The sequence below is a fragment of the Gorilla gorilla genome, chromosome 3 (assembly GCF_029281585.2).
Source record: "Gorilla gorilla gorilla isolate KB3781 chromosome 3, NHGRI_mGorGor1-v2.1_pri, whole genome shotgun sequence".
Classification (NCBI taxonomy): domain Eukaryota; kingdom Metazoa; phylum Chordata; class Mammalia; order Primates; family Hominidae; genus Gorilla; species Gorilla gorilla.
In genome coordinates, this window is record NC_073227.2 from 172,679,358 (window position 1) to 172,706,732 (window position 27,375).

The 27,375-nt window shown below is 45.3% G+C and overlaps 2 protein-coding genes across 4 annotated transcripts in view; one reads left to right on the forward strand and one right to left on the reverse strand.

Annotated features, from left to right (window-relative positions):
• Window positions 1-15,583, forward strand: part of FHIP1A (FHF complex subunit HOOK interacting protein 1A) — a 252,070-nt gene extending 236,487 nt beyond the window's left edge. For all 3 annotated transcript variants that reach the window (XM_019025602.4, XM_055385535.2, XM_055385532.2), the window contains 4 exons: window positions 1,423-2,556; window positions 8,200-8,378; window positions 8,728-8,866; window positions 14,461-15,583. In XM_019025602.4, the coding sequence (XP_018881147.2) occupies window positions 1,423-2,556; window positions 8,200-8,378; window positions 8,728-8,866; window positions 14,461-14,714 (1,706 nt within the window). In that variant the 3' untranslated portion in view covers window positions 14,715-15,583. The remainder of the gene's footprint in view (window positions 1-1,422; window positions 2,557-8,199; window positions 8,379-8,727; window positions 8,867-14,460) is intronic.
• Window positions 15,584-21,998: 6,415 nt separating this feature from the next.
• GATB (glutamyl-tRNA amidotransferase subunit B) overlaps window positions 21,999-27,375 on the reverse strand; it is an 89,425-nt gene continuing 84,048 nt past the window's right edge. The window contains exons 12-13 of the mRNA XM_004040506.5: window positions 24,698-24,832; window positions 21,999-23,238 (exon numbers count right to left, since the gene is read on the reverse strand). Coding sequence (XP_004040554.1) covers window positions 23,110-23,238; window positions 24,698-24,832 — 264 coding nt within the window. The 3' untranslated portion in view covers window positions 21,999-23,109. The remainder of the gene's footprint in view (window positions 23,239-24,697; window positions 24,833-27,375) is intronic.

A 27,375-nucleotide genomic window follows, 5' to 3' on the forward strand; every position in this document is an offset into this window, starting at 1 on the left:
GTTGCCTTACAGCAGATAAATGCCCTAATGGATGGGTGGTGAAATAGCTAGCTAGCTAGCCAGAGTAATTACTGTCCGGGGTAAATAATTTGCCTAAGAAAGTAGCAGAGCCAAGACTTAGGTTCTGCATCTTGGTTCTATGTCTTTGTTCGACTACTTTCTTGGGCAAATTACTTAAGTTTTCTAAACTTTTTTTCTTATCTGTAAAATAGTACCTACTTCAAAGGGCTATTCTCACGAAAGCAAGTGAAGACATGTAAAGCTCTTAGAAGACTGCCTCGCATGTAGTAAGTGCGCAATAAATACTGCCAGTAGTAGTATTTGATGTCTTTTTACATAACATAGATAAGAGAGAAACACTAACGTTTTAGCTTAGCAGTAGAGCTATAAAATATGAATTATGTCTACCCTAATGCCCTGGAAATGGGTATCCTTAAAAGCTCAATTCTGACCCAGTCTGGTAGAGATTTAGAGCATGAAGAGACGTGAGGCTTGCAAAGATGTGGCACTGACGTAAGAATGGAGGTTGGTGTGAAATTGCCTGTGCTTGAACTGTGGCTCTTCCACAATTTGGGTTGGGTGTTCTTTCATCTCTGAGCCTCAATTTCTTTATCTGAAAATGGAGAAAATAATATCTACCATATAGGATCATTGGGAGAACTAACTCAGATAGCATTGATAAAGCACCTGCAGCCTACTAGATGTTTAAGAAATGATAGACTATATATTTTTCCCTCAGTTTTTTTCTCTTGAGGGAAAATGTAAACTCATAGTAAGATATTTTCGCAGCTATTTCAGTAGTGAAGTTGGAACTTTTAACATCAAAGGCAGTCATGGTAACATAAGCAGCATTCTTAGGTTAAAATGACTTTTGTAGTGAATATGATTTTACTCTAAGAGACCATTTGATAATATCAACATCCCTGATAGTCCCCAGGAAGACAGAATGAGTTAATAGGCTCTTCTAAAAACCCAGGATTTTTCTACAAAAAGTCTGGTTCTCAGATTCATGGATTACCAGCCTTCCGCTTTAGATTCAAAGTAAAAAACTTTAAGGTTATTACTCTGTGGCAGGTACTATATCAGGTGTATTACCTAATTTAACCCTCTCAACAACCTGAGAGATTGCGATCATCAGCTCTTCTTTCTCTAATGACTCGTACCAGATAATAGATTTCCATCGGCTATAGCCACTATCTGACTGGCTATGTTGGTTTTCTATCTTCTGTGAGGGTAGAGTTTCTATTATTAATCTTTCCTTCTTACAATCTAACCATATTATTCAGAGGTCATTTTAATCAGATATAATTAGACCCAAAGTAGCTGGCAAGACACAGTCTTAGCCCGAATGGGTCACCACCCCATCCACTACCTTTGTCCCCATACCTCCCTTGTTCTAACCAGCCTCTGCCTCCTGTGCAGGGCCTGTGGAGCGGCCATTCCCTGAAGCGTTCTCCCAGTCAGCCTGCATTGTGGAGTATGGGAAAGCCCTGGACATCAGCTACCTGCAGTACCTGTGGGAGGCCCACACCAACATCCTCCACTGCATGAGGGACTGCCGTGTCTGGTCCGCCCTGTATGATGGCGACTCCCCTGACCCTGAGACGTTTCTCCAGAGTCTGATGGAGGAGGGCAGTGTGAGCTCGGCCTGCCCTGTGTTCGGGCTCCCGCAACAACTCCCCAGGAAGACAGGACCTCAGCTGGCTCCCAGAAAGGACAAGAGCCAGACAGAGCTGGAATGGGATGACAGCTATGACACTGGAATCTCCTCAGGGGCTGACGTGGGCTCCCCAGGGCCTTATGATGATCTGGAGGTTTCAGGCCCCCCGGCACCCATTGATCCCCCCAAACACATCCAGGAGATGAAGAAGAATGCCCTCCTGCTCTTCAAAGGGTCCTACATAGAAGAGTCGGACTTTCAGGATGACGTGATGGTGTACAGGCTGTGTGCTGAGAAGGACTCCGAGGACATGAAGGATTCTCAGGAGGAAGCTGCTAGGCCACCAGCTGAAGCCCAGGCTGAAGTTCAGAGTGTCCCCATCAACAACGGCCCCCTCCTCAGCACCCAGCCAGAGACAGATTCAGAGGAGGAGTGCAATAGGCACAATTCAGACCCGTTTCACAGTGAGCCCAAGGAGCCAAAGCAAGAGAGGGAACCTGAAGCAGCCCCAGAATCCAACTCAGAGTTAGCATCCCCTGCCCCTGAGGCAGAGCACAGCTCTAACCTGACAGCCGCCCACCCGGAGAGCGAGGATCTCATTGCCCAGTATGACCAAATCATTAAAGAGCTGGATTCCGGCGCCGAGGGCTTGATGGAACAGAATTACCCCACACCTGATCCCTTGCTTCTCACTAAGGAGGAAGAAGGGAAGGAAGAGAGTAAAGGAGAAAAGGAGAAGGAGGGGAAGAAGGAGCTAGAAGATGAGGAGGATGACTTTGACTCTTTTATAGCGGAGATGCCTGCTGTAGAGACTGTGCCTTCCCCATTTGTGGGGAGAGATGAGGCTGCCTTTGCCAGTCGCCATCCCGTGAGGACTCAAAGCACCCCATTCACAGGTGACCATCTTAAATTGCTTTGTGGTTTCTGCTTTCGAAAGTACTTGTATGTATTGGAACAGGAAAGGAAGGTAGGAAAAGGTAAGGGATATTATCGGTTTGTCTAACAGAGGGCTGCAAATATTTTTGTAAAGACCAAAGAGGGGTGGCTTTATTTTTATTTTGCCATTCTTGCAATGATTATCTTATTTATTTCTCAAGCTAGAGGTTAGATTTTATTACTTAGTAACTTCTTTTGATATGTCAGTGTTAAAACAGTAGAGCTGATTAAACCACACAAGAATCCAGACTTATTTAATGACTTCATTTATTCTAGCATAACTAACTTATTTTTCTCCTTAGCACTTATTTACATTTATTTTTAACAAATGACTGTCTCCCCCAGTAGAATGTATGCTCTGTGAGGGTGGAGCTCTTTCCCTAGCACTAGAAGAGTGAACAGAGCACAGAATAGGTGCTCAGAGTCCGTGTTGGGTGACAGTAGCTGTGCACACATCAGAGGCATTGGGGTTAGCTGTGCCTTTGCCTGGGAGCTCATTTCAGAGAATCACAAAATCTTTATCCAAAAATAAGTGGAGTGGACCCACGTCAACTAATAGCTCTTTGAAAGAGTGGGTATGTTCAATGATGCACCACCAGCCACAGGTAGAAATCTTGCAAGAGGTAAAGGGATAGGATAGGACTTAAAGATAGGCAGATTAGGGTGAGGAATTATGATAGAAAACATCATTAAATATTAGCCAACAAAATCTGCATTTACAAATCATGGTGCAGAGAAAATCACCATAGATGAGAGGGCTCACTAAGCTCAGGGAAGGCCAGGGTGGGACCACTGGATGGTGTTCAGGTAGCAAGGAGAGGGGCTGGAAGATAGTAGCAATGGAGGGTGACAGTGGCCTTGGACCAGGCCAGGGATTGAGTCCTGGCTCTAGCATTTAGCAGCATGTGGCCTTAGCATCCCAGGCCCTCCATTTGCTCCTGTGAGGACTGAATGAGATACTGGGAGGTCATTATTCATTTTATGACACGTAGCACCCAGGAGAAGCCTGGTGAGGAGGGACTGTGCTCCTACCTCTTGGAGTAACCCAAAATAGATGAAAACAGATTGCCTTCTGGTCCAGCCAGCCAAGTAGGCTTATGTGATTTCAAGGAGCTCTTCCAGCCTCCTCCTCCAGTATTTATTCATCTATTTACTGATGCCTGAAGATTTGTATATACAGGAAGAAAGCTTTTAATTCCACAATTAAAGGCTTGCGGTTCTAGTTGAGATAACATTTCAGTCTGAATGAGTTTTAATTAAAATTCAATCAGTCAGTCAATCATAAGTAAAATGGATTAGATAATCCCGCTTTTCCCAGTTGATAAGGGGGACAGGGAAGGGGGAGTTGGAAGAGTTCACTTGAAGGGAAAAGGGCAGCAGTAACTTAGCATGTCACAGCTTGCCTTCTCATAGGACATCTGGGCTACCCATGGCCATGAAGATTATTCTTTAGAATGGCAGCTTTCTTACAGAGGAGCTTCATTCCTGGGAAATGTGTAAATAGAGGAAAGAAAGTATAGCTCAGGGCAAGGAAAAAAAAAAGCTAATCCAACACCTTATTAAATAACATCAATATTTTACATATAATACACCTGAGAACTGACAAAACATACTGCAAGCTCTTTGATACATACAGGTAATTGTCACTAAAACCTTCCTTTTTCCTCTTTTGAACCTTATACACAGCTTTAGGAAACATCTCTCTTTCCATGTATGTGTGCTTTATAGTTTCCAAACTTCTGAGTGTTTTCTGTAGCATTAGGCTTAACTTCTTCTCTCCAGGGCATCTGATTTCTACTGAAATGAGTTCACTTCCCAGCAAAATCAAAGCATTCCATTTGTCTAATTTTATTTATTCATGTGTTCAGCAATCTTTTATTGATCCCCTGATGTTTGGCAGGTTCTATGCTAGGAAATAAGGACACAACATTAAAGGAATTCACAGACTTTTAGAGGAGACCCCAACAAAGAAGTGTACTCTCTTAGTGGGAAATGCATGATTAGTTTTCATATGCCAAGACCAGTGGGAACCCAGTGAGGGGAGTGGGAATGGCCTCACAGAGGAGGGGCATGGACAGTGCAGGGGAGTCCCCAGGTGAAAGCAGGTGAGAATGATAGTCCAGGCAGAGGGGACACCAGGAGGAGACTGAAGAGCCTGCCAGCCTGTGGGGTATGACCGCATTGGGTGGGGAGGTGGGAGAGAAGGGCAGAAAGCTTGGTTGGTGCCAGCTTATGGAGAGCCTTTGGGCCAAGCCGAGGAATGGAAACCTTGTGCCCTGGCACTGAAGAAGGCCCTGGAGTTTAAAGTTGAGGAATGATGTGACTGGATCTGAAAAGGCCAGCTTTGGTAGGAGTGTGGGGAGAGCACTGGAGTGGGGAGAGGTTGGTGCCAGGAAAAACAAGTGAGACACCCTTATTGCCATGTCAGAATTCAGAATGCGCCAGTGCTTTTATCTAGTAATTCTGTTTCTAGGAATGTCCTCAGAGCTGTATTCACACTGTGTGCTAAGGTGTACATACAGGGATGTTCATTGCAGCATTGCTTAGAATAGGAAAAGACTGGAAACAACCCAAATGCCCACCAGTAGGAGACTGACTTGCTTGTGCAATACCCTAGCAATCTAATACTTTGTGGTCCTGAGATGAGACAGCTCTGTATGTGTTGACACGAGGTGTGGTCTCTAGGGTGTATTGTTAAAAATACTAGGTCTCTCTCTGTGTGTGTGTCTGTCTGTCTCTCTCTCTCTCTCTCTCTCTCCCTCTCCCTCTGTCTCCTTGGCAGGCAAGATAATGCATTGGGTAAGAGCACTGGAACAGGTGGTATGAATTAAAATTCTATTATTCACAAGCTGGGTTCACTTAGCATTCTGCCTCCTCTTTAAATGGGGATAAATAATAAATATACTTCCTAGGGTTGTTTTGAATCTTGAGTGAGTTGATACATGAAAAGTGCTTAGCACATTGCCTGGCAGGTAGGATGTTATTAATAAATGTTTTCAGTAATAATTAAATTAAATCTCTATTAACATAGAAATGCTGTTGCTGGAGTCCAGACCGGAAATGAGACTGACCTGAGGCAGTGGAGCAGGGGAGGTGGAGCTTCAGGTCCACATCAGAGATATGTCCAGGGTAGAATTTGCCGAGGGAGGCACAGAATCAATGGCCGCTCCATTCTTGGACAGGGGAAGTGCAGGAAGAGGGTGCAGGCTCGATGGAGACAGGGGAACGGGAGAGCAGTGAGTGGATGACAGGAGGGGCAGTGGAGAGAGTCTCAGTGATTTTGAAGAATGTAATACTTTGTGAGGCGGGGAGTCTATCTGTCCTCTTAGGAGATGTGGGAAGAAAATAAAACTGCTGTCCTCCAGAAACACCTGCGGCTTCCTGAATTGTGCTGAGCCTTTTGATTTTCAGCTGCTTACCAGATCCCCCTCACATTTTTTGTTAAGCAGGGTTTTTTTTTTTTAGTGCTAGAAACTAAGAATAAAGTAGGAATTTGAAAGTTTTAATACATTTTTAATTGCACATGCCCAAGGAGTGATGAGTCATTTCATTAGCAGATGCTAATTATAATGTCAAAGTGGACTCCATTTGTATCATTACAGTCTACTGGCCTTGACCTAATGATATTCCATCATTCACCTAGGTCAATGATGACATGATCTTCCTCTCCACAGGGCATGGGATTCAAGCTCATGTGCCCCCCCACCTCACCCCTTATAGTAGTGATGTCCTGTGGATGGTCCCCCCTGGTCACTGCATGGTCAGCAGTTTAGAGTTTGTAGGCCAAGCACAGTCTGGGACTGGGGAAGGCACAGTCTGGGACTGGGGAAGAGAAGTTGAAGGATCATTTTATGGTCATATGTTTTACAGAAGACTCTGCCCACCTAAGTATGTCTTAATTCACCTGCTTTTGCTCCATCTGGAAGGAAATAGATGCTAAGCCAGGGACTGCAGGGGAGCAGGTGAGAGGAAGCTGAGGACAGCAGCCTTCCCCCTCTAGATCTACCTTGAAGGCCGAATTGTGTTGCGATGCCTTAAGAGTTGCCATTGACATTTCTGGGGTTCTTTATGGGAAAACCATTAGTTGCTTTCAAACTGGGGTCCCTATCCAGAGTTTCCAAATGTGTTTGGCAAGTCTCCCAGTTGTTTGTTAAGCATCTCCAAAGAGTCTCTATCTGAAGAGTTCATTGACCTCTTATGTCATGGAAAGTGACTAAAGACCTCTGCCTCCCGTCCCAAGGATGGGGAAGTTGAGGCTAAATGCCACACATGAGGGGATGGTGCCTCGTGTTGAGATCCCTTAGAGACATCCTTAGTGTTTCTGGAGACAGGGATATTGCAGTTACCCTGTTCCTCCCCTGTGTGGTAAAGGTTTCGGTTTGGTGTTCCCATTCCACACACAGAGCTTCTGTTCCTTGCAAAGGGTTTTACTCTCTTATGCTACCAGGGCTTCTGAATGAAGCATCTTGTGATGAAGTATGTTTCTGTTAAATTCGTATTAATGTTGGTGACATCTTCATAAGGCATGGCTTATATATCAAGGGATGTGTGCTTTCGTTGTAAACATGCCATGGTTTAGTAGCATCATCAATAGCTCCACCAAGGGAAATGCAAAATTCTCATTGATTGTGTTTAACAGAACACTTTTATGGTAAAAATTTAAAGTATCTTCAAGTAAGTTTATTAATGCCAGATTTATTTTTGGTTTTCCCTGCCCTCAATGAACTCAAAGCATATTAATTTTCTAGTGACCCAAAGTAGCAGAAACTTCTTTTTGCCTGTTTTTTCTTAATGGACCGCTTTTGTATGACTAATTTTTTAACTGCTTTTTTAAAATGACTGCTTTTGTAGTCATACGGATTTTATTTTTTAAGAAATCTATGACATGCCGAACTGTATCTCCCAAAACTGACACCCTTTTCTCTCTCCTCTGAAAATTCAGGTGTGGTTACCGAGTTGCTAAGGCTACTAAGATTATAAGCAGGGGCTCCTCCACCTCTCACCTATTTTTTTTTATTGTTCCACATTACGACACTTGACAAAACCAAATTTTTCTCAGTGTGCTTGTTCAGGGTAGGCAACCCCTGTTCACAGTGTTGCTATTTGATAAACATAGTTTGTGCGTTTTTGGTGTTCTTTACAGAGAATTTTTCATTACTAAGACTTTTAATGACCTCTGGTGCTTACATGAAACCCTACCGTCCATACAGTCCGTGCATCATGAGATGATGGCTGTCATGTTTTAAGCATTGGCAGCCCCAAGAAATACAGGAATGATGTAGAAAAGCATATTTTAATTTTAAAAAGTTAAATTATTTGTTTTTTTTTTTCGAGATCTGTGATAATTTTAATAAGTATCAAAACTGCTCATGGAGTGAAAATGTCAGTAGCCATGCCTATTTTTCTGTTTTCTTTTTGCCATGGTGGTTTGTTTTCCATTTTGGTCTTGAGGCAGGAGAAAACGCGGCCATATTTGCTGTGTCTGGCTTGCACCTGTGGGCCCGTGGTGGTTTGGGAGATGTGGCACCGATGGTTCTGCAATTGTCAGGGAAAGGCATCCCTGTGAGCCCAGCCAGCCCTGAAGCCTTGTGTTCTTCCTGCAGGCCCATTCATCAGCGTAGTCCTGTCAAAGCTGGAGAACATGCTGGAGAACTCTTTACATGTTAATTTGCTGCTTATCGGGATCATTACTCAGCTAGCCAGCTACCCCCAGCCACTCCTGCGCTCCTTTCTGCTCAACACCAACATGGTCTTCCAGCCAAGCGTCCGCTCTCTCTATCAGGTATGTTAGCTGAACCCACATCCACACCTGTTGATTTTGTGGGTGCTAATTTGCAGGGCATCTCTTTCTCTTTATTTTGTTTTTCAAAAATTCCTTTGCTCTAATTCATTTGCTTTCCTTCCCTGTCCTATTAAGCTCACTGTGTAGTTTATTCTAGACAAACTGTAGAGCTTCATTTAGTTTGATGTTTTGACGGTGCCCTACGCAGAACACCCAGGCAGTTAAAAATGAACAAATGTCTAACATCATAATAGTTCCCATAATGAGGGTGGTACCTGCAAGATATATTGATAACTGGGAGTGGAATTTCATGGTGAGGCATTAACATCAGTAATGCTGTTTTTGACAGGTCCTTGCATCTGTGAAAAACAAGATTGAACAGTTTGCTTCTGTGGAGAGAGACTTCCCAGGGCTCCTCATTCAAGCTCAGCAATACCTGCTCTTCCGTGTGGACATGTCTGATATGACCCCTGCGGCACTAACCAAAGGTAAGCCAGGTTTCTCCACAGCGCCCCTCCTTAAATTCCTCCCCCACGTCCCTGGCCTACTGGCCTCAGTTCACAGATGCTGCACTGGCTTCTGGATCCTAGAAGCATTCAGAGATATTTTCATTTTTATGCAACAGGGAGGAACCACCTCTTAGCATTCTTAAACCTAAAGAAAGGTCTGCCTTGCTCACACCTGGCCTGTTTCCTCTGTGGAGGGTCTAGAGGGGATTTTGTTTTTTTAACTGAGAGTGGTGCCTGCAAGGAGTTGATGTGTAGGGTATTGTCAGGCTAGAATAAATCACACAGCACACATGGGCCAGAAAGAGGCATTATATGCACTCTCCGAGCCATTTTTTTGGGTAGCCTGTTCTGAGGAGGGCAGGTGTTCTCTTTATTATGTTTTCAGAGGCTCTTGGGCCAAAAATAAGTGTGCTTTAGGGCCCTAGGAGGTAAAACAAAAAACAAAACAAAAAAACGGTTTGGACTGGGAGAAGTAAAGTTTATGCTCAGCCTAAAATCTCTGAGAGTGCCGTTTTATGGGCTCTAGAGGAGGTGTTAGGCCAGGGCCCTGGCAGAGTGAGGAGTGGGGGTGGGGGCATGGGTCGGTGCTAGTAGGAGCGCTGAGGATGGCTGGCCAGGCCTGGGAGCACTACTGCTGCTTTACCTTATTTAAGCTCTGGTTGGACCAATTTGCTGACCATCGTCCCCTGAGCTGTGACTTAGGCCTTGGTAGGAGCAAAGTAGGAATGCCCCATATTGCACTGGCTTTTACTTTTCCACACACAGACCGGTCAGGCGTCTTTGTGGCAGATGAACAATGGAGAGAGTAAGGCTCTCAGTCCTGGGCCAAAGGCAAGTGATCAGAAACAAGATTGGCAGTGAGCGGCAGAAATGAAACTCAGGGCAATTGTTCCACCTTTCAAAGAAGCTGAAAAGAACCCAGAACTCTGAAGGCCTGATGCTGCCCCTGTGCAGCTATTTGATCTTGGTTGCTTTACCTCACAGGCCCAATGTCCCTTGACTTTTAAATGAAGGATTTGTTCTCCATCTCTTAGGTGCTTTCTGGCTGAAGCCAGAACTTGGGTTGTGATGAGCTCTTAGGGTACTGCAAGGTAGGATTTGAAAGAAAGGTAGGCCATGTGCCACTGGTAAAGCGAGGAGTCGGGCTTTGAGAAGAGCAGGCAAAGGCATTCATGGAGGGAAAGAAGCCTGGCATCTCTGTGAGAAGGTAGACTTCGGGTGCCACGTGGCCTCCTTAGACACTTGGGTGGTAAGTGTGTGACCTGTGTTCCTCCTGAACAGGGCGTGTGCTGCTGCCACCCACCCTGCGAGAGAAGGTGCACCAGTTACCAGCATAGTAAACCACTGCAGAAACTCATTGGCTTAACACAAGGCCATTTATGATTGCTTATGAATCTGTGTGGTCATCTGGGTGTTTTGCTGATCTGGGCCAGGCTGATTTTACCTGGACTCGCTTGTGTGTCTGCCGTCAGTGGGTGGCTGGATGTCTAGGATGGCCTCACTCACATCTGTGGCTGTTGGCTGGAGTGATGGAGGTGATGGGGGTGTTTCTCACCATCCAGCAGATTAGCCCAGGCTGGTCCATGTCACAGTTAATAGGGTTCCAAGAGTGAGAGCAGAAGCATAGAAAATCTTTTGAAGCTCAGACTCAGAGCTCACGTAAGGTCCATTCTGCAGCATTCTGTTGGCCAAAGCAAGACAGAGGGCCAGCGCAGATTCAAGAATGGAGCAAAAACCCCACCTCTTGATGGGAAGAGCTGCAACAAGTTGTGGGCATTCTGCAGTCTCCTAGACAAGGCCTGGTCTTCATTGTATTTTACAGTTTATAAGGGGCTTTCTCAAGCGGTCAATTTTCATTATCAAACAGTGCTCTGAAAAGGGCAAAAAAGGCACCATTAGCTTCATTTTCATTAAGGAAGCCAAAATTAGAGGTCCAGGGCATTCAGCCAGGATCATGAAACTCAAGTGCCTGAGCCCGTCTTAGCTAATTCAAGGAGACGAGTATACACACTGACCAACCTAGATATACTGAGGTACACTAGATACTCAGGGTACACTGAGCCTTAACCCCTACATTCAGGGAAGGGGTGGGGGTCACTCACACCTTGGGCTTGTCCTGGTTTCAGAATGTCTGGAGGCCATGATTGCAAAATATGTGCCCAGGGAACTTGTTCTCACTGCCTAAGGTTGTCAAATTAGTTAGCTGGGTTCCATGCTCCTTAAGTAAGGTCTGTGACACTCCAGGGCTCTGACCTGTAAGAATCTTCTCTCTGGATATAACATTTTTCTTTTACTTGAGTTTTTTTAGATTAACTTTCTAACTTTTCCAGGTTAGCCAAGTCATACTCTTCCCCCACTTAAAGCATCTTTAACTGACAGAATGAGAGTTTCCTGTCCCCTTGTACAAAGCTGACTTCTGAAGCATTTACTGTGACGTGATTTCCTGTAAATGAGTCAAATCTGGGAGGCCTGTTCTCACTGGGATACAGAGCAATTTACAATGAAGAATTATGGTAATGGGCCAAATATTTGGGTTTCCAAGTGTCTGTGTGCTCTGCCCTTTGCCTAATGCTGCTGCCAGGGAGATGAGCCCATAACGTATCTCTCTCCTCACTTCTGAAATCTTCCCAGTATTAGTCTTGAAAACCTTCTGTTGCAGCTTTTCAGACCCAGGGCAACATCTCAGAAGCCATTCCTAATTCTGACATTTGTTTATACTTCCCTCCGCCCTGCCTTTTTCTTCAGGTGCTCGTGCATGCTTGTTGGACCCTTTTATGAGGGGCGTAACTCAGGCGTCTGTAGCCAGAGCTGCTCCATCATGCAGGCCCTGCATTCCCTTCACCTCCTGGCAGCCCCGGTGAAAAACGAGCCTCCTCACTAATGCTTCCAACAGCAGTAAAAGTCTGTGTGGCCGCTGCTCCAGAGAGAGCGGACGTCCTGTTCCCAGTTCCACATTATTATTCTTGAGGCTGTTGGTCTCTGAGATTCAGCCACTTGCCATGCCTTTCTCTTTCTACTCAAATACTTTCCAAACCACAGAGTAACAGTTCACTGTATTTACTTATATTCAGAGCCCTTTTACTGGGCACTGATTCTAGAAGGGAGATCAGGTAGGTAATGGCCCCAGTTTACAGAGATGGAAACAGACATTTTATGATGAGCTGGTGGCCAGGTAGGGACCATAACTCGGGTCTGCTTGCTTTTGAATGGAGAATTTGATGGTGCTTGGTGACACACTGAAAGGCCAAGACCCCAGACGGGAGCCCGGGTCAATGTGCTGCCACCGCTGATGGAATCATGCTATGGATCTCCCAGCCAGCCCCTGGTCTCCCTCACTGGGTGTTCTCCTGCCTTCATTAGTGAAGACGGTTCTGATTCTTGGATTCATACTGGGTAAATGAGCCTTAGCAATGACACTTTTTAGTCACGGATCAAGCTAGACAAATGAGTCACAAAACCCTTTTTAGGGGAGAAGAGAATGAATGAATTTGGAAGAGAATGAATGAATTTGAAGGAGAATGGGGGAGAGGAATACGAGCAGCTGCAGGGAGAATCAGGAGTAGGGAAGACTGATGAGATCAGTTCCTTCACTCATTTATTCAGCAAATGTTTATTAGCTTCTATGAATATAGAAGTGTGTTAGGGGTTGCTAAAGACATGTTATCAGATAGGGCTCAGCCCTGAGAAAGATTGGAGTCTAGTGGAGGTGATAAAACATAAACAATGTGAGGCTGAAGGGCAATGCAGGCCTTAGTTGGTCAATAACATGGAGAGGAGGCTAGAATGAGACTGTTTGGGTAGAGGGCAGAGGAAGGCATAAAGACTATAGGAATGACTTCTGGGGGCAGGAAACTGGAAATTCATTGTGAAGTTGGTGGCAACTGTACTGATGAGGATGATGTGGTAGCTGACACCCATTCAGAGGTCCCTGTGTACTTTATACCTATTGACTCATTTAATCCTTATAACAACTCTATGAATAGCTTTTGGCAGGTGAGGAAATAGAAGTACAGAGAGGTAAAGCAACTTGCCTGAGGTCAGCCAGCGAGTGGCAGACTCTGTGGTCTTAACCACTGTACTAATAATGCCTCTAAGGCTAGTAAGATTTAGGTGAGCAGAGAATGGGGCAGGGAATTCCAGGTGGAGGAACAAGCATGAACAGTGCAGCTCTCGGTCTGGGAGTAGGTCCGTGGTGTCCCAGTCCCCACTGGAACGCAGGCCAGCTTTCTTTGTGAGCTTTGCTGGGTGCTTTGGAGAGTGACAGGGCCTGAGCTAGGGTTGGGGATGAGAAGGGGTGCTCTCCAAGGTTGACATGTACCTCAGTGACATCAACACTTTTGTGCTCACTCTGTTGCCGGGGCATGAATTTCTGCTGAAAGGTAGCAGAAGACAGATTCTCAGCAACTTTTCCAGCTCTTTATGGCATCAAAGCTGTGATAAGCCTTAATCTAAAAGGATATTTAAAGCAGTCAAGTGGAAGTTTTTTTTTTTTTTTTTTTAACACTAAAGACTATAGTAGTGAGATGTGGAAAGTACTATAAATGTCAAGAATTTTTAGTACTGTAGTTAAGCAACACTCTGAGAAGAGTGTTGAAAAATGGTACTGAATTCTAAGAAGCAGCCAAAATAATGAAGAACTTGAATATAATGATTTATAAGGAGTAATGAGATTGTTTGGGTAGGGGGCAGAGGAAGACATAAATAATTCCTACAAATATATGAGGGCTGATGATGTTCAGGAATCAAATAGGGAAGTTGAACCACTTTAATTAGTAAAAACTGATTTGATAGGAAAATGCAAATCACTTGGATATGTTAAAATTTGAACTCATCTTAAGCCTATGTTATTGAAATTGAGATGGGAACCCTCCTTCAGTATAGGCTTCTAAGCCATTTGCTGCTACTAATTCCCCATGGTTGCAGGAAGTTCTTAATCTGGTCTTTCCAGCACCCAACTTCCTTCCCTTCCATTATTTCTGCTGATCTCAAGGAATCTTCCACTCTCCTTTTATGTAAAACGTTGGAGGTCCTGGCCAGAAGACTGGAGGTCACCGGGGAGCCCGAGAGGCTGGAGCACCCGCTGCAGAGAGCTTGGAGTGACCCATTTCACACAGCCTCCCTGCTGGAGCTATGCTGTGCTGTCAGGGCTTAACTGGCAAAGGGAGAACAGTCATCCCAGCATGGGAGGCTGGCAGAGCAGGCGGGACTACTCATCACTCCTTAATAAGCCAATGACAGGAGATGTCTTTGTCAGTTTCCCCCATTTCCACATTCTGGCATGGAGGATTCTTGACAAACCTATATTCTTGCCATGATTTCTGCATGAAGTTCCTTAGAAGGAATTTTGGGTGAAAGTCTCATATCAGATGCTATATGGTGGAGGATATCTGTTGGGCAAATATGTGTGTCATGGAGTGCACAAGGGCTGCATCTTCAGGATTTAGTCTGTTATAGGAACTGCACTCATAACTAGATACTCTCCAGCAACTCTGCCCCCAAACACGTGCTTCACTGAAGAGGGTGGATGAGAAGGCTATGGAGGGACACCATGATGGTTTTCTTTCTGCTTTCAGATCCCATTCAGGAGGCTTCCAGGACAGGAAGTGGCAAGAACCTTTTGGATGGACCTCCAAGAGTGCTTCAGCCCTTCCTGACCCACAGAACCAAGGTGGCTGAGGCACCCCCCAACCTGCCCCTGCCAGTGAGGAACCCCATGCTGGCTGCTGCCCTCTTCCCAGAGTTCCTGAAGGAGCTGGCGGCCTTGGCCCAGGAACACTCCATTCTGTGCTACAAGATCTTGGGTGACTTTGAGGACTCCTGCTGTTAGCTTTTTTTTTTTTTTTTTAATAGAGGTTCTTGTTTTGTAAGGTTTTAGTGTCTTGACTGAATGTTAAATGCAAAGCTGCTTACAAAGATTTCTACTTTAATGTTTCCTGACAATACTTGATTTGTGGGGAGGGGAATTTTCTGTATCTTTCCTCTCTCTCTCTAGCCGGGCCTTTCCACCTTATGTTATATATAGAATGTAAGTCTCATAAGCTGGTTGCTCCCTTGGCAGTTTTCTTTGCTCTGTTTTTCCTCCTTATATTTTTTTGGTTGTCATTCTCCTATCCCTTTGAGTTACTCGTCTTGCAGCTCAGATCACGTCAAGCAAATATTGGGGTTCAGTGATGTCTGGAAGTGCCCCATGTCAGAATTCCAGCTGTTCAGCAGCGCAGGAAGATTGCACACCTGCAACTGTGCGAATGGTCCTGTTGCCTCCTGCATTTTGGCCTCTGTTCTATAAAGAGTAAAGATGGAGCTCCTCCTGCCTCCATCACGAAAGCACATATCATCTGTCCCTTTGGATTTTACTTCCAGGATGTGTGTCGTCCCCAGCGTGTGTTGCCTTATGGTGCCGGCAGAGCCTCAGCTATCTGCCTGGGAAGTCGGATGTCCTTGGAGAGAATTTGGAATGCAGATAATTTTCCTTATTTCTTGAGAGCTTACTTTAATCAGCATGACACTACCTAAACACTGAAGATGGCCTTATATTAGTAAGATTTGCACAAAATTAAGTATACCTATGCAAACTGTTACTTTGGTTTTTAGGAGTTTGATCAGATGAAGAAGTAATGGTATCACATATATATGTAAGAAGACAACCATCATTATTTTTGTAAGTGTTTTATAAAAACAAACTGATTAACTTGTGAAGCCATTTCATAGTGGGTTTTTTCAGGGAGGGTATGCTGGGTGGGATGGGGAGATAAACTAAATGCAGCCTGTAAAAACACTGATCATTATTTAAAATTCTATTCCCTTTTGCTAATAAGCTGCACTTTGTAGAGAAACAGGAACTGTACAGCCCACTTTGGGACCTTGGATGTAAATGCAAACAGGTCACCTGGAGCCCTGCAAAGCCAAGTGCCTGCTGGCAACTCACTCTGCATGGAAATGCTGCCTTCCGAGTAATGGGGTTCATTAGAAGGCCCCAACGTGCTGTATGAGCGTCCCTCTGCTGCTTTGCAGCCTGCTCCAAGAGGCAGGATTATACTTAGAGCCACAGCCATGTTAAACCACCACCAAGAGGGGAAAACAGAATAATTGTGAGCTGAAAATGAAACCATAAACAACTGATTTTTATGGATATTAAATTCCACTCCCCTCTATTTTGGGCCCAGTTCTGCAGGTGCGAAGCAAGTAATGAGCTTGAGCCTGCCTGTTTGGAGGGAAATTGGAAGGCTTGTCTCTCTCTGTTCTTTGTGGGCATCTCTGTGGAGCCCTGAGGGCAGCCACAGGTCTGGTGGTTGTGCCTCAGGAGCACTGGTTTGGTCTTAATCAGGCCCCTCATGCACAGGCAGGGCAGTGGCAGAAGAACCACACCTGCAATGCTGTGGAGCAGTGGAGGCCCTTTTGTGCTTCAGGAATCTTGAAGCAGCTTTGTATTGAGTGAATGAGAAATTGAGAGCTGGCCTGTGAAATGACAACAGGAGACCTGGCCTGGGCAGGGTGAGCTGTTAGGAGCCAGCCTTGCTTTCGTGTTTCATAGTCCAAGCAAGACACCAAAGATTCCTACTCACTGTACATTTCTGTTTGTCTTGACAAATGGTTTGCTCAGCTGTGGTACAGCAGCCAGAAGGGATGAAGCACAGCAGACTGGTCTGCTCCTGGCTTCCTGATGTCTGGTTGTATTTGCACAGCCCACAAGTCTCCATTAGAAAAGAAGGTAGCTTAAGATAGAGAAAGAGGAACAGTTGAAGATGGAAGTTCGGCTGTAATTTATTATACTCTGTTTGTTTTTGCACAAGTATTTATCTTCTTGTTTGGACTTACAAAGTCATAAAATGCTAACGCCACATCTGTAAATGGAATTCTTTAGCTTTGTAGTTTGATTTACACCTTTCTCCATTATCTGGTGGTGGTGTTGATTCTTCTTGAATCCATATTTCTGCATTGTAGAATACCATGGTCCCCTTTGTGGAAAGTTTCCTTTGGGAAAAGATTGATTTTGTGCCTCTTACTGTTTTTTTCAATAGGTACTGAAATAAACTTACTTTATTATTATTTTTTTTTTTTTGAGACAGGGTCTTGCACTGCCTGGGCTAGAGTGGAGTGGTGTGATCACAGCTCATTGTAGCCTCAACCTCCTGGGCTCAAGTGATCCTCCCACCTCAGCCTTCCGAGTAGGTGGGAATATAGGAACGTGCCACCACACCCAGCTAACTTTTTGGTATAGTTTGTAGAGATGGGGTTTCACCATGTTGCCCAGGCTGGTCTTAAAGTCCTGGGCTCAAGTGATCGTCCCTCCTTGGCCTCCCGAAGTGCTGGGATTACAGGTGTGAGCCACTGGGCCCAGCCTGAGGTAGACTTACTTTAAATGAGGACAGAGATGACTGGTGTGTGCAGTGACAGGCAGGAGAATGTAACTTCCCATGCTGGGGCACTGGCAGCAAACTCACACGATAACACTAACTTCCTATTTGGATTTGGAAACTGGTTCATGTTTCTGAATCCATTACAGTCCTCAGAGGTTTTTGTCCATGGTTTTGCAAAATGAAGTCAGAAAATGGAGCTGGATGTAGAGAGAACAGGAAAACCCATGTGGCTGGGTGAAATAACTGAGAGTGGGTTATTTAGGGAGTGACGTGGACATGCCAAAGAAAAACAGCAGAGAACTGAGTCTATCCACGGGAGAAGAGCAAATCCTGCACGATTCGGAGGAGTGAACATTGATCTAGGCGGATATGAAGAAACCAGGGAGTGGGTGGGTGAGAATGGGAACTCCTTGTCAGGAAAAAAATCATTGGCAATGAAGTAGAATATTCGGGTCCTAAAGTAAATCGGCAAGCCCTTAGAAATATCTTTTTTTATAATGAGTTGGGGGGAAAATCTTAAATATGTCTGGCATGCTTAAAGATATGATCCGAGAGTGTGGACACTTCTCTATGTGACAGGCTCCTACACCAGTCGCTGTGCTCCTTGCTGGAAGAATGTAGGGGAAGAGAAACCGTGGGTACCGCCCCCTGGCGCCGCCCCTGAGCTGGCGTCACTGCGTCTGGCCTGGGCAGGAAAGGTGAGGGAGCCGAGGATTCCTGGAGTATCACAACATTAACCTCAATTCATAATTTAGGGCCTGACTTAAAGTTCCAGACTGAGTGACTTCTGTGGTTCAAAATATATGAGAGCACTGGGATATTTAAAATTGATTTTTTGGAAATGGCCAAGTAAATGGTTTTTAAAATTTTACACAAAGAAATTCCAACTTAGGTTCAGCCTAAAACATAATTTCATGGCTGGTAAAATACAATTTCCCAACCATGAAATGGGAGTGCTGGAATAGCCAGTTAGAGATGTGATTTTTCTTTACCATTAGATACCTCCTTTCCCTGGTATTTAGAGGAACTGTGAAGTCCCCATTTTGTGGAGTATCATTTTGGAAAATACTTTGATGTGCTTGGGTTGGAGTGGATGTCTGTCAGGTGTTAGGTAGGACGCATTCAGTATTTTTATAGGTCATCAGGAGTATCCTTTCCTTAGCAGGTGGCTTTTATTTAGGTCAGATATAGTTAGTTTCTGTCCAGGATAAGACATCATGGAGCCAGGGTCTTGTCAGGAAAGCATCCTCTTATGAACAGAAGCTAGAAACAGGCTACATGAATATTGGGGTTGCCTGTTTAATTTGGGCAGCCAGTGGGTACTCAGGGTCGAAAGTTGTTTCCAGTGTCTCCGAATCAGCTTGGCTGTGGCCGTCATGTGGACTGATTCCCAGGTCTGTCTGAGGTTTAGGGTTGTGGATGGGCTGCTCTTCTGAATCTGGATCAGCGTGTCTAGGTTGTGTTCAGGAGGGAAGCACAGCTGCAGCAGTCTGGACAAATCAAGTGCTTTAACGATGGCATCGTCCTCTGGGAATAATCAGTCCTTAAAACAGTTTTCACTTGACATAATAGTTTTGGTAAACTGTCTTTATCTGGCTGCACCCCCTTTTAAGTAAGCCCTTAATTTTAAATGGTCTCGGCGTGGTGTTCAGTATCTGCATATGCCCCAGTTCTCATTTAAGGGCAGTTCAATGTAATTGCTAATTACCAGCCCTGTATTTACTGAAATGGCTGTCTGTCATGCTTGCCATTTTTATGAAACACTTTATTGCAGGTCAGCTATTATTGCACGTGCTACTTCACGTCACTGGCTCAAGCTGGTGTCATGTGTGGTTTGCCGCAAGGCAGCCTGCTTTGCAGTGTGAGCTCTTCCTGGAAACAGCAGTCTCTTGTAGCTGATGTCACATCAGCTTTAAGTCATTAGGAAGATATTCTAGGCCCCTTGTTGCTTCAGCCATCAGTCTATAAATCACACAACAATAATTTTCCATCAAGTAACAGCTTAAAACAGAACACTGTCAAACCACTTTATGTTCCACCCTTAAATCACATCACTGAGGAAACATTGTAAGAGAATGAAGTTGACTCTTTCCCCCCCTTCTTTTTGAATGAACATCGTAAACCTAATGCTTTAGAAAGAGCTCTCAGAAGACTGAGAATAGTTTTTAGGATAATTTTGCCTCAGTAAATCCTCTCTACATTCAGGCATTTATTAGGCCATTACTTGTTTGGGGACTACAGATTATCCTGGCAGCTCAATAACTGGATAAACAGGACTTCAGTGAAAGATTTTCAGAGGTTCTTTAGGGAAAAGAATGACCAGGACAAGGTGGGTGGAAGCCTTCAGTTCTTTGACCTCTTGCATGTAGAATCCTAAAACTGATCATGATTTTAGCTAGGACTGACCTTTCCTAGCTTGTAGGGTCACTGTGAATTTTGTTCATGTCTTAAAAGGTTTAAGTTAACCTAGTTCACTGTTACCTACACAAGTAACAAGACGGCCAATAGGACCTGTCAGCATGACTTCGACATGCATTCCAGGCATCTTTCGGGGAGTTTAGATTTACTGTGTCATTTCAGAATCCAACAAAGGTGATGGAAGCTCTTAGGCCAGATTAAATTTCATGGAACGGAGGCTGCAGAAGTCTGTGCTGCTTAGTGTGTCAGCTGACTTTTTATTGGGACAAGTCTATGAAAGGCTCACCTGTAACAAGGCCCCTTTTTGCCCTGTGGATATTTTAAAAGAGGGAATTTGGTGTTGACAATCTTACTTACACGACTCTTGCTAAGCTATTTGACTAAGGGTTTCAATCAGATGCTTCCCACCTCACAAGCAAGGGTCAGCTCTATTTGCAAATAATCCATGAATATGTTTGTCTAAAACCTGCCGAAGAGGCATGGCAGCCACTTCCATGCTGCTTTTGGTAATGGATAAAGAATATGGCCTTTCAGATAGATCTGGTGGCTTTTCCCCAATAGTCACTATGTAGAAACTATGCAACTAAATTCAATGGAAATGAAAGATACAATATAAAATAGCGGGTCATGGCCATAAGCTGTGTCCTGAACTAACCAACTCCAAGCTGAAGGAGGGTGTGTACTTTCCGAAACTTCGAGGCCGTCTTAGTAATAATTATTTTAGCAATAATTACTAAAATGTACGTGGGGTGGGGGAGCTCAGCTAAAATATCCTTACTTTGGTGCAATAATGATCTAGGTTCTTTTTCCTAGGCCTAGGCCTACACCTTGAAAGATAGGAACAGAAGTTCACTTTGATGTGTAACCCTGGACAGAGATTAAACAGCTCTTTTCTAGACCCAGATGCCCCAGAATGTAGAAGCCTAGTAGTTGGTATCACCAGTGTCTCTTCAAAAGGGCCCCACAAAAGGTTGTCCATTAATTTGTTTCATACAGTAAGCGAGCTTTTACTGAATACTCCCTCTGTTAGGTAGCATGCAGAGTGCTAGGGCTCGCACATTCCTGCCTTCCCACCAGAACCCTCCAACCTCCTCCCCAGGCAACAGAACACAGGGTTTGGGCCTGACCAGGCAGAGCTGGTTCAAGCCAGCCTGGGGCAGAGCCAGTTTTCCAGCACACTCCTAACTTCTAGTCAGAGCCTCAGCATTATACACCCAGCCTACAGGTGTGTGGATTCCTGAGCCAGATGGCAATGGCATCACCTGTGGTGCCAACTCATACATTTTAATGAGATTTCTCCCTGAAGAGTGAACCAGTAGACCAGACCAAACGCACACTCATGCAAGAATGTAAAATTGTATTTCACTGAGGCCCCTTTATAAGCAGAGCCATCTTTGCGAATTTCTTGGGGGTGTTAATGTAAACATATCTTTAGAATATCTCATCGGGTTTCAGTCAGAGCCATGCTTTGGTTTTTTCCTAGTAGCAGTGATATCAACTTACAAGGTTTGGCTTTCAGGATTTCAGAAGCTGGCATTCAAGACAACAGGCAGTTGTCAGAGCTGAATGAGAATCAGCCTGGACAAATCAAGTGCTTTAACAATGGCATCTTCCTCTGGGAATAATCAGTCCTTAATACAGTTTGCACTTGACATAATAGTTTTGGTAAATGTCTTTTTCTGGCTGCACCCCCTTTTAAGTAAGCCCTTAATTTTAAATGGTCTGGAAAGATCTTCGATGCTTTCTGTAAGGTTTAGTCACCAAGAAGCCAGAACTTTTGGTGAAAACAGAATTTATAAAATGAAACTGAACCTTCTCCTTTCTTACAAAATAAAGATCCTGTCAGACTCCAGTCTCAGACCACCTTTGCCCATTTGTAATTCAGACTTGCAGAGTGAGGAGAGAACTGCTTCAGCCTTACTGTCTTGTAGAGAGGTTTGGTGAAAATCATGTTACTTTAGACCCAGTAGTTTTCAGGACCGCAACAGGATGCGGGGCACCTGGCTTCCCGGGTAAGGTCACATAGTCTCTTAAAATTCTGTCACTAATTTTTTTAAAAGACTTTTTTTTAAAAAGCCATCTCCTCATGCCTGTCCAAAATGAACCACACAACTGGTTACCTTTCTCTGCCTACCTTTTGGGCTGGGGAAGAGGGGCACCTTTCTCATCACTCTCAGGGAAGTCCTGAGCAACTGTGCAAGCCAGGAAGCATGAGTCGCTGAATTGGTGATGGAGGGGTGTCCACTTTTTTCTAGTTCCTCAGGTGCTTCTGGAGCAGTGTTCACAACGGCAATGTTTTTACTGTCCTTGGTAGGCTACAGGTTCACAGCTTCAAATCAAGGCCTCGGAGGATTTTATTCTCTTACATTACAGTTTTGACAAGTATGCTTTTAAAAAACAACATTTGCAAAACTGGTCTTTAAGCGACGTGAGTCAGAGGTAACAAAGGCATATATATACCAAACAAAGGTGCTCCGGTGCAGTGGAGAGAACAGTATTAGTGTTGCAAGCACAGGAGTGCAGACAGCCCCGCCTTCATCGTGATGCCTGCAGCACACCACGATTATCATGAGAGGTCAAGATTTTGATTTACTAATTTATAATCTTATTTCCAAGCAAAACAAGTCAATTTCATGTTACAACTTTTTTCTTGTTTCTTTTTATCTTGTTTGGCTTGAGGGTTGGGGGATTTGGGGGAGTTGTCAGCTGCACAATCTTTGAACTGTAAGTTAATTTTTATGTGATATTTCAGTATATATCTTATTGATTAAATTTATTGGAAAACTTATTTTTTTAATTCATTTATTCTCAGACTGTGCCTTCTGGGATGGGGAGGGAGTTTAACAAGCAATATCACTTCTACTCAGTCGATAGGTTGATTAATTCTAATAATATCCTCCTTCCCCACCCTCTTGAGACCTCCTTAAACAAATGTGTTTATACTGTGCCAGTTTATTTGGTTGTATTTTCATCTTTGTTAACCTGTGTTTAGGTCTGAAAACAATACATCCAAATTACAGTCTCTCTTGACCACTGCTAATGCCCATCACCTACAATGGCTGGCCCTTAGGAGTTGCTCAAAAATATTTGTTGAAGGAACTGCAGAATGAAAAGTTTTCTTAGAATGGGTAACAGTATCTCTAACATACATTTTATTTAGTTTAAAATTCCTTAATACAAGAAGTTGTTACTCCTTAACCACTGCTGCAGCCTCACCGGACCCTCCTGATGTGGATGAAGCAGGCGGGGTGGCTGCTGGTCGGCTGTGGAGGCACCTCCAGGCACAGGGCCTAGAGGGTGAGAACACTGGTGACATTAACGCCATAGCTGTGGCTCGGGACAGGGATTGAGAGGCAGCTCTCAGGGCACATGGGCATCAGCTTTCACGGGATCCTGTTCCCAGTCAGGCTGCACTGTTGTCCCTTGGGCAAGGGGATCCCAAACATCTCACAATGACAGCTTCTTCTCCAGGAGCTCCTTTATCATGACTGGATCTGCTCGGCTTTGAGTCGCTTTCCGGACCAACCCAATCAGTTTATTTATAGCTCTGGGGTTTCTGTTCTTCACATCCATTACCTAGAAAGACAGAAATTACTTACTTAAGAGGAGAAAATGAAGAGATTCATGCCCCCAAATCCCAAACTAAGGCTTAAGTTTACTGAAAATTAAATTCCGCTTATTTCCACTAGTATTAGACATAAAATGTAGAACAGAAAAAGGGGAGGGGCCTCACTTCTGAGTAGGTTTCTAGGCTCCTGTCAAAGGAGATTTTTTGCTACTCTGCTTTCTGATTAAAATGAGCAAGAAGTGATTGCCGAAAGCCAGAGAAGCTGGCACGTGGGAGCCAGGGCCCTCTCCTCTGCGACGCCACAATGACCGAGGACACTGAGTCTGGGGAGGGATAATCTCTCTGAGATGATGAATCACTGCGTCTAATCAGTGAGGACACCTCTCTGATTCTCAGTGATGTTCGGCTGAAATGTGTGGCTTTCCTTCTCCCCCTGCTCCCCACCAAGAAGATTCCTTTATCAGAAAGCAGATCTACACACTGGCCGAGTCTTCCAGAGCGCTGGGTGGGGGGAGTGTGCTGTGTGGGCAGGGGGAGTGAGGAAGCCAGGAGGTGCTGAATTCCTATCAGATAGCCACTGACTCTTAGGGCCACCACGTGACCTCCTGCTCTGCAGCGTCTCCAAGGGCAATGACATGAGGCTCTGCACTCAAGTGCCACAGAACAAGCCTGAAACTACTGGCACGTCTTTATCAGTCACCACAGATGAGGCAGGAAGACGAGGCTGTGGAGGCCCGGTGCAGGCTCGTTCTCCTTATCGAGAGCTCTTTACAGAGCTGTGAGTGTCCCCGGCAAGCTGATTGGTGGGTGGGTATTATTCTGAAAAAGATGCTGACAATTTTTTTCCCCACTGAAAAAATATCTCTAGACAATATGATTAGACTTGGGGAGGGAGGGATGCCACTCGTTTTAGCTTTTATGTCTTGTGCTGTGCTAAGAACACAAAATGACCTGGTTTTCAGCCATGCTCCTGTCAGGGATTTTCTCCACAATTTATAAATACTTTTCCCTTCTGCCTTTCTTCCCACCTCTTAGAAGCATGAAGCTGAAGTTCCTGTACTCTCCCTGCTCTGCAGGCACACCTGCTGGTTCTTTACTGGGAGGTCCTTAGGAAGTAGCGCTAACCACAGCAGATTCGAAATGCCAACCCTGGGAGAGGGCGACACACCTGGGAGGTCACAGCTTGGATTTCGTGAGCTTGCTGACACCCTTTTAAACTACACCTCCATGGAGAGTAAACTCCAGGGGTGGCATCCTCCTTATAGGAAAAGAAGTTGTGTTTTTCCAGTATCCACCTATTTCATCTCTTCTGACCTTAACTAAAAAGATGACAGTGAGGGAATTATTGATGAAACTGGGTCAGCCATTCTTAAGAAGAGCCTCTGGGCTGCCACAGGGAGCGATGGCGAGGCTCTTGGGCATGTCCTGGGGCTGGCTCTGGCCCTCTCCCCTGCCCGAGATAGTCACCACTTGAGGATGGGCCTCCATCACAGAGTGGCAGAGCTGCTCCAGTGCCCCCTGGTCCTGCATCAGTTCAAGCTGCTTTTCTGAAACAATCTGCCCTGGAGTCTTGCCTTCCCTCTTCCACAGTTCCTCAAACACCTATGGGCCAGAGAAGGGAGAGGAAAGAGAAATGAGAAGTCAGCTCTTCTGCCAGCTCCATTTGCACTGCTGCGCTGTGTGGAGCTGGGGTGGGAATGAGCAGATTCAATTAAGACCCCACTGCCTGGGCCTGGCCCAAAGGGAAAGGGCACCTGGCTGCCCTGCCAGAGTGTTGGCTCTCCTGAGGCATCCCTGAGTGCAGGGCTGGGGAACAAGGCCAGCTAGGTGGAATGAATGCACCCGGGGTCTCCTCCTGAGGCTGAAGTCTCCCTCAGCATAGGGTGTGAGAGGACTCGGGCCAGCCAGGTGCCCTCGTGTCCAGAGGGATGGTGAGTCCTGCCCGGCTGACTCCACACAGGAGGGGGGGCCGCGGGAGGCGTGGAGATGCCCATCACTCATGGGCGCCTGCTGACGGGAGTCGGCGGGCCAGTGATGGATCTGTCTCATGGCCGCCAAATTAATTGAGGTGACATTTTGGTGAAGGATGGGGCCACACAGCCTGCAGGAGGTACCCACGGTACTAAATAAAGTCCAGAAACAGCATGCTGGGAAAGATGACTTTAGGGAGGCAGGAAAGTAGCCCCGTAATGAAGATACAAAATGGCAAACAACTGAAAACATAAATTAGAATTCACAGGGGCCCCCTGGCCTACCACATTCATCTCCTATAGGTAGAGCCGGACCCAAATCAGACTAGGATAATGAACGCTAATGTTTGGGGCATTTTTTTTTACTTAAAAAATGACAACAACAAATCCCCAAACTCATCAAACCTGAGAAAAAGGAAACCATTTTCAAGGAAGGCATTTCCTAGGGTAGCTGTTTTCCTCATTTCTCGTGTCTTCTAGCGAAAGCCAGAATTGGGAGCCGGGAGGAGGGCTTCCTCTGTTGGTCTCCCACCGGCGCCACCTCCATCCAGTCCACAGTCATGACTGAACACCGAACTTTCCCTGTTACCTTGGTGGCCGAGAACGGGCCAACCAGGAGCCATTCCTCCTGGAAAAACAGAGCTCTTCCATAATTAGCACGAACAGCAAAGCAAATAAAAGGGAGATGCTCTGAGTCTCAGCAGGGCTCAAAGTCTTCCCCGATCTGAATCAAAAACAAACCACAAATACTTATCACTGCTGGGACAGGCACTGCGCCTTCAGCCTGGTGCCTCAGAACGTGCGCTGTGACTGTGGCCAAGGAGGTGTGCTTGGCAGGTCCTGGGTAAGCTCCCTACAGGGCACCCCTCTGCCGCTGCCCGACTGCTCAGGAAAAGCCTGGCCCTACGCTTAGAAAAATACAGAATGCACGTGCCTCCAACTCAATTCAGCAGATATGTACGTGGCCTGACAATCAGGAAACCATTGGGAGAAAGGGGGCACAGAAGCAGGAAGAAACTTCCTCACTCTCAACATGCTTATCAGTGGAGTGCTGGCAGCAGAAGCACTGGGGACCTGGATGGCGTTCCATGGAGCTGCCCTGTAAGTCGGAGGAGTCCATCTGCCCCCTTTCTCTGACACGTTTATTTTTTGAACTAGGACTTAAATTTTAAAAATCATTTTCTAATAATAAAAGTTAATACACATTCACTGCAGAAAATATAAGGAAATACAGGAGAGATCAAAAGAGATCACCGGAATTCCCATTTTCTCAAGAAAACCAATGTTAATATTTTGGTGTTTTTTCTTCCCATCTTTTTCTGTTTTGAAACATACTTGGGATCATAATGTATATTCAGTTTGTGTCCTGCTTTTTTTCATTTAGCACAGAAGTACTTTCTTAATAAAAAGATCTAGTATCCATCAGATGTATTTATCATAATTTAATTATCCCCTCCTCGTAGATATCTAGACTTTGACCAGTGTTGATTTTGTTCATCTGCACAGACTCCCAAAAAAGCTCCTAGCTGAAAACCTGGCTCAAAACAGAAACCACCTGTAAGGACTTGCTCGTGAAAAATCTACGCAGCAGTTCCCTCCAGGAAAACCAGGCGGACCAGCAGCCTGTGCCTGGAAGTAGGCGGGGCCACTCCTGGGTCTGCCTCTGCAGACACAGACCAGGGAGCGATTTCTCGGCGCCTGTGGTAGCTGCTGCAGTGGGAAGCACACGGCAGACCCTGAGCAGGCTGGCCAGTGAGCCAGCCTCTTTCTGACGGGACCCGCAGCTCGTATGCTGGCTGGATTTGCCTGGGCCAAAATAAGCGGAAGAGTGGCAGAGTGCTTGGGGATCACTTCGAATCACACCATTCAGAAGGAGAAGCAGTGCATCTCTAGGACAGATGCCTTCAAACAAAGAGGCTGGCTGCTCCCCGAGAAGGAGGGCCAGGCGGGGTGGTACCAAGCAGTGACGCTAGAGAAACATCATTCAGCAGCCTCCTGGAACACATGGGAGCCCGGTGGCTGAAATGTCCTTTCCTCCCAGAGTTAGAATACATAATGTTAGTTAACTCCACAAATTAGTGCAGTGGCCATGACAGTCGAGGCCCCCAGTCCCCAGCCCCCTAGGCTTATACAACAGACGCCGGTTGTCCCATCCTTTGCTCAATCCTATTTAAG